Genomic DNA, 11,399 nt, shown 5'->3' with positions numbered 1-11,399 from the left:
TTTAAATCATGACCCCAACCACCAATCCAAATTGCGTCATTATATAACTCACCACATCCAACGTATAAGAATCTATTAAATAATGAGTGAATATAGAAAAACAATGATCCAACTGCACATAACAAATAATAATCAGCGTGTAATACCGACCTCGAGTTTTGACATGACAAAGTTATCTCATAGCACGTTGGCAAAGTACACTAAAATCTTTCGAGACAATCATAAATTAAGTGATTGTCTACTTAAAAATTAAAGGAAAATTAATAAAAAGTAAAAGAAAAATTTAGTTTTAATAAAAAATGACAAATAAAGGTGTATCAAATAGTACCAAAAAAAATGTAAAAATATGATTTTTGTTTAAATATGAACAGTATCAAGAGTATTTCGTTAAAACTCCTAATTAAAAGAAAGCATCATCCAGACCAAATTACCACACAAAAACTTGCACTCACTAATAACAAAGTATGTGATGGTGGTTTGCAACCCACACCGTATTAATAAAAAAATCGTAATGTAATAAGAACATAACATAATTCATGTATTATAATATAACTAAATCACATACCATATGTTTCTCACCACCAGTGAGGCATATATTTGAGGAAAATCGAAGTCAGATCATAATATTTGAACAAAATCTTACTAGATAAACTGTAGTGTGATATTTTTTTTATCAAATGATAAATTTTGTTAAATTAACAACGAAATTCAAACTCACATTATCTACTATGATAGTCAAAAGGGCACGTGCAAATTGTAGTGTAATATCTCCGAACAGTATCTCGCTCGCAGTGCATCTCGTCCAACGTCATGAAGTCCACACCTATCATCACTGAGCCATCACACCTCCCTCCACGATGAATTAGCCCCTAACTTATTTGGTACCCACCACGTGTCGAGTATGCGTACATGACACGCAATCCAATTAGATTAACTGGCAGACCGACTTGTTGGGCCAATAGGAGTCGACAAAAGTAAGCAAAAAAAGCGAAAATGTCATCCCCGTGGGCTCCACATAGTCCGTCAGTCCCTGGGTTTGGTCGGTTGAGTTTAGTCTCCCAAACCTCCCCACGTGTCGAATCCACTCACATTTGATTGCAACCACAGACCACCCTATCCGTCTTTTTTCTTTGTTCTTGTTTGCTTCTGTTTCATACGTGTATCTGTTTTTCTAATTCACCTTTCTTCTTTTTTTTTTTTTTTTTTTTGACTTTTTGGTCCCCATACAAAAGTGAAATGCACCGACCAAAACAAAAGTTGATGTGGAGGACGTGGGAGAAACTAAGAGAGACCATTTCCAATATTTTATTTTGGTAATAACAAGTTAGAAAATGATTAGTGGAGGAAAGGTATTTTATGCCGACATAGTTTGTAAGATTTTCATCTTTTGTTTTTTTTATTTTTTTTATTTTTTTATAACTAATATTAAATTGGTAGGAGATAACTATGTGACAATTTGGATAAATATACCCAATTCTATACTCGAGGTGTAATTCAATGGACTTATTTATTATTCTTTTTTAAAAACAAACCAGCTAATGGTTTGTCATGACATTTCATTCTTACATAGGTATAATTCAATGTAACACGAAAGAAAGAGGTATTAGGTTCGATTCTCATCAAAGGTAAATTTTGAATCATTTTATTGGTAGCCCATTATGAGGCTAAGCCCAACCCTTCTCTCTTATTATAGATAATATCGTTTGTTAAAAAAAATTATCATAATTGCTTATTGCGCAAATGAAACTTTTATGCATCACATATATTTGGCGTTACTTCCGTTAGCATCCAACATTACCGAATCAATTAGGAGTTTAGGATTAGTATACATAAGGAAGAAAATCAACTTGATTTTTATAGAGAACCAAATCAGCTAGAATTAAGATAATATAAACAAGTGATAATGTTAGAGAAATCAAATTTTTTTAAAAAAAATTACAAATTAAATGATATGGTAATAAATGATTGAATTATTACTTAAATAGTAATTAAGGTGACACAATTATTTGCAAATTTATTTTTATTCCAGACATACATTTGAAAATGTTTCTAGATTAAAGGCCGTACAATCTCTCTCATATTTAAGCCTAAGCCAGAACTCAGAAGAGTGATCCCTGAAAAAGCTAAAGCAGAAAGAAGAAGCTCTTTTGGCAAAAGCACTGCCAACTCGTGTGAGTCACGAGAGTCACAACAGGGGGGAGGAAGAAAAGAAGGCTCACAAGAAAGAGAGGAGAGGAGGGGGAATGGAGAAGAAAAGTGAGAGTGGGAGTGGTGGTGGACAGGTGGTGGACGGTTCGAATATAATGGAGTTGGTTGGGAACGAGGAGGTGTTTAGTAACTTTGTGGAGCATAAGTTTGAGGAGCTCGACAGGGACAGAGACGGCCACCTCTCTTTGAACGAGCTCCACCCTGCTGTCGCCGATATTGGCCTTGCTCTTGGCTTGCCGGCTCAGGGTTCTTCCCGGGACTCCGATCACATCTATTCTGAGGTACCTACTAACTTAGTTTCCCCTCCTTAAGATTTCGGCTTTCGCAGCCGATTCTCAAGTAAAGGCTCCCTTTAGTTCAATGAAAATCATTTTCTTTTTCTATACAATATAACTAGGAATGCGGATATTATTTCCTTTATTATTATTTTAAAAAAATTGGTTCGCTCAAATGATTCCCAATTGATTTTTGTGTCAGACATACTGTTTTTAATATGTTATCTGGCTACTCGTTCTCCCACGTTGCCACCACAATGGTCATCTATTACTTATCTTCACTACCCTTTTTCTTTTGCTTACTTATTTTTCAGAACATATTTATTTATTTATTTATTTTTCAGGAAAATAAGTCATATTTTGTATGCCAGCATGGGTAGCTGTTTTCTTATCAAACTAGAATGTTGTGCTTGGTAGGGAAACTTGTAATTAACAACGGTTGAAATTATGCAGAAATATTGTTTGGGGGAAGAATATTTGCCTTACCATTTTCTTTCATCTTGCGTTGAATTGTTGTCTAATTACTTAGGGAGTTGAATTAATCAGATGATAGTTAATTCTTGGCAGGATAGCCTAAGCATACTGTATTGTCAATATCTAGTAATCTTTTTTATGGTCAGGCTAATCTCTACTAATCTACTAAATCCTCATATGATACTGCAAACTTACGACAGATAGTCAAAGTTAGAGTTCTAATATGAAATGCAGCAATCTTAATTACATCAGATATTATATGACTTTACTCTTCAGTTCCACCTCCCTTTCCTACCTTTTTTTTTTTTTCCCTTTTATCCTCCTTTGCTAAGAGGAATCTGGTGACGAACTATGTCGAAAATTTATATTATTCAAGAAGATTTAGCGTGACAAAAGCCGTAATAATATGTCATGATGTTCTGTGATGGAACCGGTGCCTGCCTAATTTTTAAAAGGCAGTGGTTCTGTGGGGGAAGGAGTAGAAGTCAAAAAATATTTGTTTGAGGGGCTTGCTTTTGAACAAAGTAACAACCTTACCTAATCAGCTCATCATGTAGCTTCACTTTATATTAATACAAGTACATGACATCTTACTAAAGTAATGCCGCCCCTGTTCAGCGCGTGAATGATTGAGGAATCGGAACAATTCTAAAGTCAAATACAATGTTACATCGCAGAGAAGTTTTTGATAAAAGTAATCGTTAACATCTAAGGGTTGGCAAGTCTGGATCAGATTAGACATAACAATTGAGAGTATTATCCTACTTTGGAAATGGAAGCGTTGTATTAGTAGTATGCCTTTATACGTGTTGGGTCCAACGGTCACAGGTACTCTCATGTCCGCATGTTTGATTTGAGTGATGCCATTGCCACACGTTAGTGTTGTACCGCATTGAAAATGAAAGCTGATTTGAGTGATGCCATTGCCACACGTTAATCAGCCGAGAAACCAGTTAAACTAGATTTCTTTGAAAAACATTAATGGCTTTGTTCCATTGTTCTTAGGTATTGAATGAGTTCACTCATGGGAAACAACAAAAAGTGAGCAAGACTGAGTTCAAAGAGGTTCTTTCGGATATTCTAATAGGCATGGCTGCTGGTTTCAAGCGAGACCCTATTGTGATCCTCCGTATTGATGGAGAAGACCTCCTAGAATACATCGACGGGCCAATTTTTGAACCAGAGCTGGTGGCTACATATTCTGAGATAAAGTCAGCTGATGGAACTCTCCGTGACTGTATAATCAAAGCTTTGGAAAAACTCACGGTTGACCAAGGGATGCCCCCTTCATTGGATTCTTGGGTGATTGATCTTCTCTAATTTAAGACTTTTCTGTACTAACAGTTCGTCCTACAAATTTACATGTTGCATTGAACATATACATTCTTGACTGCTTTTTTCCATCTTTTCCTCTTTGTTGGTTTCTTTTGTTCTTTAGATTGTGAGCAATATTGTGGAACCTGCTCTGCAATCATGCACTGGCCATGATTTGGACAAGCCGGTTTCTCAAGATACGTTCATAGCAGAATTCAAAAAAGTAGCAGAGTTTGTGGCTCATCGTCTTCAGGAGCAGCCTGTGATTGTAGCCCACAGTGAGAATGACTTTGATGGAAGCGACATCAAGAGATTGTTGTCCAACAAGTTTGAATTAGACAAGGTTTGCCTCGTAAAGATGCTTCATCCTTTTGTTTCTGACCAATTATACTTATAAACGTTGTTGGAATCTATGCCCTTTTAAGTATTCCCTATTTTTCTTAGAGTGCCCTGACTCATCAAAATCGCTTATTACAATCTCTTGTGAAATGCAGACACTGAATGCAGCTATTGAAACTGTTCCAAAAGACCGCAGTGGGAAATTATCCAAAGAATATTTGCGTGTGGCACTGGAAGCGGTGGCTCCAACAGCTGGTCTGCCACCACTTGGTGCAGTTGAGCAGGTTCTCTCTAAATTGAAATTTGAACTCAGACAGCGTTTTCCTTCTGTGCTTCCCAAGCTTGATCATTTTTACCTTCAGCAGATGTTCATAAATTTTTTACAATGAAAATCTGCAGATGGACAAGGTTGTGCAGGATGTGTTCAACATGTTTAACGCAGATGATGGAAAGCAGCTTAAGGAAGACGAGTTCAAGAAGACACTGACTGAAATCCTGGGGAGTATCATGTTGCAATTGGAGGGAAACCCAATCTCAGTTCACTCAAATGCGGTTGTGCACGAGCCCCTCACCGCTGCTTCTACTCTACTGCAGCCAACTCCCGACTTATAGATCATAGCTCTCCTGGATTATCAAGCGTAACAAAGATAAAAACGGCAATAAAATTTTTGATTAAGGAAATGGTTACTACCACAAGTTTGTGTTGCTTAGTTATCGTAATCATGTTAATGAAATGCTGTAATCATGTTAATGAAATGCTCTTACTGTGCAAATTTAGATAGGGAATGTCCACTATGTTGTTACTGATTTCCGATGTTTGAACTTTGAATGCATCAAGGGTTTGAGCTAATTAGTGAAATTGGTACTAAAGCATATGGAGCCAGAAACTGCCAAAGTGTTCATGCATGGTAACTCTACTTGGTGTAATTGGTCTTTGCCAGATGCAAAAGAAGCTTGTGGTAATTTATTTACCCGTCTATCATACTGCTGTGTTTTTACTGTGCGTAGAAATGAAAGAGCATCTTAATATGATAGTCTTATGGGGCCGAAAAGTTTACATATACGTGAGAAAATTGTGTAACTAACTACATAACACTAATCAAATAATTTTCCCCAGAACGTACAAGGTCTTTGTGTTTCTCTTAATTCGAGTTGCAATTGCATTTGACAAGAAAAGGTGCAGAGAATTGGGTGTGTGTTGTGGTGGCCGCAACCATGGTGCTTGCTGTTTGTGTTGACGATTATAACCAGGAGGGCCACGTACCCGGTAAAGAAGACAGACAAGAAGTACAAAACCGATATAGCTTATGTATAGGTCTCATTGTCTCAACATATAAATTCAAAATGTTGATTTTCTACTACTAAATGGGTTTCATATCCACAAATCCGTGCTTTAAGGATTTCTCATGCGCCACAGTAGTACCAGTAGGCAGTAGCTTATTCAAATCAATGCAAATCCTTCATATAATTCTTGGAGAAAAAATAAATGTCCCATAAAACACATAACTTGATCTTGCATGATTGCATCTTATTATAGGCATGTGAGCCCCTTTTTAATTTTCGCTCGAGCCCCTAAAATCTGAGGACCGGCCTTGTATGTAAGTGATTCAAAGTATCTTTCGATTTTGATTTGTAATATGCTTAAGCTAGCTTAAGCCCTACTCTTGGTAAAAATCCAGACAGACAATATACCAACCTATGATCTACTAACATTGGTGATCAAAACACCACTTAAGGTAGAGCTCAAGGTAGAATGTTTTTACGTGTTTAATTTCAAGCCCTTCATACATTTCTTTCTCCCTTCATAATCTCACTCTTCTTCTACTGACGTTAAATTTTGCTTTGGCAAGTTCAAAGACAAACAATGGTAAACACTACAAGCCAAAATTGGTCCAACCCAAAAAACCCAATGACCGTCCCACAATATCCCTCCTTGCAACAGTGCTGCCCCTAAGCACCTTGCCGGATTCAGTCCTACCCCGGCGTACCCAGAACGCCCGGTTACCGTTACCGACACAAAAACTGCAAGTGCCATAGACCCAGCCACCACAACGCACACCATTGGTAACCCTAATTCTTTGCTCCTTCTCTTGTCAAATGCCACTGTGACTCCAACAAAGAGAACCACAAAAGTGCAAGCAACTTCTAGTACCAAAGCTGTTTGTGTCCCCACCCCAGATGTGGGCCCACTTCCATGGATTGTGCAGCCACCTAAGGAGTACTTTTGTACTGCATGTTGGTCCATCACAGTTTTCATTATGAGAAACCCTAAAACTGAGCCAAAACATTGTGCCAAAATGTAGACGGAAGCACGAGCTAGGGTTATGGCACCCTTGAGGGCAGCTATAAATGTGAAAACTGGGCTCATGTGGCCGCCCGATAACGGAACTGTCACAAGGAGAAGGAGGAAGGCTATGATGAAGACGGAAATGGGGACAAGCAGTTTCGGATCAACTTCACCTGAATCCAAGCATGATATGATGGAAGAGGTTAGGCTGAATACTAGAGAAGCAGTTGCTACTAATTCTGTCAGAGCTGCTCTCCACATCTGAAACAATTTGAATCAAGAGGGCACACATGAGTTTAAATGAGAACATTAAAGTTTATAACAATGACAAAACATTGAACTTTTGAGATCCTAATAGAACTGTTCTTCCCTAGACATGACAGTTCGTTCTTTATCAAGGACGGATTGTGGATATGGTGTTGGTAATTCCGTCGATTACACGTTGGCAGATATAACATGTCAATAACAAAATGTACTGATGTGTTATCATTACATCATCAACATTATCGACACAAATATTGAAATTGTTGATACAATGCTTTTTATAAAGAGCAGGCATCATACGCAAAGTATTTCTATTCAACGGAGTAATTGTTAGACATTCTGTTGCATATGAAATTATAAATCAAGCTGACCTCTGGTGAAAAGTATTCATGGGCACCAATTGCAGCAAGAAACTTTGGCCCCAAGGAATTTCGGGCACCGATTGTGTCACAACTTCCTCCAACTGATTTGGGCAATTTTTGATCAGCTTCAGTTTGGATTATGACAAACTCCGCCATCGCCTCAAATTGATGATATGAAAAGCAAAGGGTTGAAGGGTTTATATTTAAAGAAACACAGAAGAACATAAGACGATATATATTGGGAGTCCGAACTCCTAATTAGGGTCACTGAAACAAAATGGGGTGAACAATATTCAGGGTAGAATGTTTTTCCATTACATAAGTTGTAGGGAAGTTGCCAAAGAGTTTTGTATTTAGTATTTATCCAAAACCTTGTGAAAGATTTTGATCTGTAAAAATTCCAAAACTCTTAGGTTTTTGCTCTTCAAAGAAGACAGGCAGCGGCCATATGCATGTCTTTTAATATGTAAATTAGACTGAAATTTTTGCTAATACCTTGGACGTGGAAGTCGAAATATATGAGGATGATTTTTAAGCAATATAATTGCAGGCATATTCACTCTGCATAAACCAAGATTCTGAGCTTAAATCGATGAACATTAGAGTCAGATAAAACTACACACGCGCGCGCACACACACACATGCAGTGGACTACAAAACAAAACTAGAATTTGCAAGTTGGGATGGTGCCAAATTAATGACAATCTCTAGCAATTGGAACCGGTTCCCCTCCGGATCCAAAGGAACTAAGCCCACTCATCAAATGATCCGGACCATTGAAATTTGAGTCAATAGCTACAAACAGGGATCCCTTTAGAGCAACTCCACCCCTAAGACTTTGCGCCAGCACCCAGCCCATTTATCCACTTCAGTGAACAGTAATAGGCCAAAGCATCTCCACCCCAAAAAAAATGTGTTGGCACCCAGTCTAAAAATGCGCTGGCACAAACGATCTCCAACCCTACAAAATGCGTTAGCACCCAGTCCATTTAAAATATTAAATAATTTTTTTATAAAAAAAAAAAAAGTTTTAATTTCGGATAGGATTTTTAAAAATCTCGTCACGCCATGTGTCATTATCCGAACGTACTATTTTTTGAATAGATTTCCGCTAAGATTTTCAACTAATCCCGACAACCCACGTGTCACTTCCTGTTTACAATAATTTAGGCAAGATTTCGATAAGATTTTTAACCAATCTTGTCACGCCACGTGTCATTATCCGAACGTACTATTTTGTAGATAGATTTCTGATAAGATTTTCAACCAATCCCGACACGCCACGTGTCACTTCCTATTTACAATAATTTAGCCAAGATTTCGATAAGACTTTCAAGCAATTACGTAGTGCCACGTGGTATTGTCCAGAACCTCATCTTCTTTTTTTTTGTCCATATAAACCCTACATCCTTACATCCATCCTCACAATAAACTCAATCCTTTTTTTTAGCTCAGAATTCTTCTTTATCGTTTTCAAATCTTGAGTTCTTACAATGTTTTCTTCAAGGAGAGCGTATAAACAGTTGCAAGAGCAGCAAAAAAGGTTGTTGGCACAACAGTAAGAATTGGTCAATCTTGACCAAGGTGGAGGTGGAGATGAGGCCTTCGCAATGGAGGAGGATGAGGATAATCATCATAGAAGGCGGAGGGCCTCACATTCCTGCCGTATCATGGAAGCTATGGGTCAGATAGCCAAACCCAGACGTGCGACAAAATCGATAGAAGAAGGGAAAGACGAGGTAAAGATCTCTTGGAAGATTATTTTATTCCCAACATCGTTTTCCCTGATTATGTTTTTAGACGTCGTTTTAGAATGCAACGAAGTTTGTTCGATAAAATCATGAGTGATGTTTGCAACCATGATCCATATTTTGTGTAAAAAGATGATGCTTTTCATGTTCAAGGTCTTCTTCCTGAGCAAAAAATTACGGCTGCCTTGCGAATGCTTGCATATGGAGCATCTGCAGATCAAGTAGATGAGATCGCAAGGATGGGAAAAACAACAGTTCTGGAGTCCCTGATGCGGTTTTGCTCTGCAATTGAAGCCCTCTACACCAATGAGTACCTTCGGCAACCTATGCCAAGGTACATGCGAAGGCTTCTGAGGAAGGGTGAGATGCGAGGCTTCCCTGGCATGATTGGAAGCATCGACTGCATGCACTGGACATGGAAAAACTGTCCAAGTGCGTGGTAAGGATCTTATGGTGACAGAAAAGGAGCCAAAAACATCATTTTGGAAGCAGTGGCTTCTTTTGATACATGGATTTGACATGCTTTTTTTGGTGTTCCAGGAGCTCAGAATGACCTAAATGTCATTGCCCAATCTCCAGTGTTTGACGAACTGCTACAAGGAAATGGGCCGAGATGCACATATTGGGTTAATGGTAATAAATACGATGGACCATACTACCTTGCAGATGGTATTTACCCAAGGTGGTCAACATTTGTCAAAACAGTGCCACATCCGCAGAGTGAAAAAGAGAAACACTTCGCAAAGTGTCAAGAAGGGTGTAGGAAGGATGTCGAGCGTTGTTTTGGTATCCTGCAAGCTCGTTGGGCCATTGTCAGAGCTACAACTAGAATGTTTGATGTCGAGGCTCTTCGATCCATCATGATGACGTGTATTATTCTCCACAACATGATTGTTGAAGACGAGTATGATTATGATATTGTCGATGAATACGAGCCTGATCCGATGAACAACTCAAGAACACAAATCTACTATGCTCATGACCGGACCGAAGATCCCGTGCAACACGAGCCGTTGGAACGGGATGGACGTTACAATGAATTGATTATTCAACGGTACACTTCATTGCAAGAGCCATACTGGCACATAACCCGCCAAAATGACTTGATTGGCCATCAGTGGAGATTGCACGAAGGCGAAGATAATTAAAATAAAGTTCTAAAAATGGTGAGGTTATGTAATTTTATTTGGTGTTTTTTTAAGTTTAAATGGTGAGGTTATGTAATTTTATTTGGTGCTTTTTTTTAAAATGTTTATTTGGTGAGTTTGTGTAATCTTATTCAAATATTTAAATAAAGTACAAAAATTACATAAGAAATTAAATAAAGTTCTAAAAATAAATAAGAAATTATACAAAGTTTGTGGAGTTAGGATATGTGGTGCTAGGATCTTGGTTGCTAGGATTTCTGTAGCTGGAACCCCCTTGACTTGTTTCGGCATCTCTTGCACACCTCCTTCGCACGACATCTCTTTTTTTCTGATGTCCAAAAATATTTTGAATTCGGAGACAGTCCTACTAGAGACTTGTTCATAGTGTCACGATCTGTTTGAGCCATCCTTTCTTCTCTAAGCATCTCATTCTCTCAATGAAGTGCTTCTCTAATCATCTCGTTCTCTCGATTAACTATTTCTCTTTGTCTCTCAGCCGCCACATCACGAGCCTCAGTAGCGGCTATTATTGCTGCCATAGCAGTAGCTTTTTCCTCATCTCTATCCTTTTCCCATGCCATGTTCAGTTCACCTTGACAAGTAAGTTCCTCCATATATTTAGTGTAGTCATTTTTGGAAGAACTACCTTTTTTCTTTGATGCCTTTTTACCTTGAGGCCTGAGGGACTGACGCGTCGGTTGGGTCTCTGGCACTTGTTCAGGCATCCCTTCTGTGTCTTCAAATGTGTTGGCTTCTTGTTCGGCTGTGTCTGCTTCTGGCGAACTGTGTAGACTCATACCGTGCATGACAACTTTTGGACCGGTTGCCACAATTTTGTATCTAGGGCAATCTTTCACAATTTGCCAACATTCCCATTTGTTAAATGATTTGTTATGGTTCTTTGCATTGTAGAATGCTTGTGCTTGTAGTGTCTATAAAAATGTGGGATAAGATAGTATTAAAAAATACGGATGTAA

The 11,399-nt window shown here is 38.3% G+C and overlaps 2 protein-coding genes across 2 annotated transcripts; one reads left to right on the top strand and one right to left on the bottom strand.

The window, feature by feature from the left end:
• The first annotated feature begins 1,718 nt into the window (after window positions 1-1,718).
• Window positions 1,719-5,460, top strand: LOC137725327 (uncharacterized). The gene is made up of 5 exons (XM_068463975.2): window positions 1,719-2,489; window positions 3,963-4,259; window positions 4,396-4,614; window positions 4,766-4,894; window positions 5,010-5,460. Exons 1-5 carry the CDS (start codon window positions 2,244-2,246, stop codon window positions 5,220-5,222), a joined length of 1,104 nt encoding a protein of 367 aa, XP_068320076.2. The 5' UTR covers window positions 1,719-2,243; the 3' UTR covers window positions 5,223-5,460.
• A 935-nt stretch (window positions 5,461-6,395) lies between these two features.
• On the bottom strand, window positions 6,396-7,679 carry LOC137724884 (aquaporin TIP1-2-like). Its single transcript, XM_068463537.2, has 2 exons — window positions 7,533-7,679; window positions 6,396-7,158 (listed from the first exon to the last, which is right to left on the bottom strand). The coding sequence occupies exons 1-2, from the start codon at window positions 7,677-7,679 to the stop codon at window positions 6,421-6,423; spliced, it is 885 nt and encodes a 294-aa protein (XP_068319638.2). The 3' UTR covers window positions 6,396-6,420.
• Between the last annotated feature and the right edge of the window lie 3,720 nt (window positions 7,680-11,399).

Source organism: Pyrus communis, chromosome 5 (genome assembly GCF_041283825.1).
Source record: "Pyrus communis isolate YQ-2024b chromosome 5, ASM4128382v1, whole genome shotgun sequence".
Lineage (NCBI taxonomy): Eukaryota > Viridiplantae > Streptophyta > Magnoliopsida > Rosales > Rosaceae > Pyrus > Pyrus communis.
This window is presented reverse-complemented; position numbering and strand designations above follow the sequence as displayed.

Bases quoted from the DNA above. Each gene is read 5' to 3' on its own strand.
- LOC137725327 (XM_068463975.2), top strand. From the start codon at position 2,244: ATGGAGAAGAAAAGTGAGAGTGGGAGTGGTGGTGGACAGGTGGTGGAC. The intron at 4,260-4,395 runs GTGATTGATCTT...TTTGTTCTTTAG, and splicing joins CCCCTTCATTGGATTCTTGG to ATTGTGAGCAATATTGTGGA. The intron at 4,615-4,765 runs GTTTGCCTCGTA...TGTGAAATGCAG, and splicing joins ACAAGTTTGAATTAGACAAG to ACACTGAATGCAGCTATTGA.
- LOC137724884 (XM_068463537.2), bottom strand. From the start codon at position 7,679: ATGGCGGAGTTTGTCATAATCCAAACTGAAGCTGATCAAAAATTGCCC. The intron at 7,159-7,532 runs GTCAGCTTGATT...AAATTGTTTCAG, and splicing joins ATGAATACTTTTCACCAGAG to ATGTGGAGAGCAGCTCTGAC.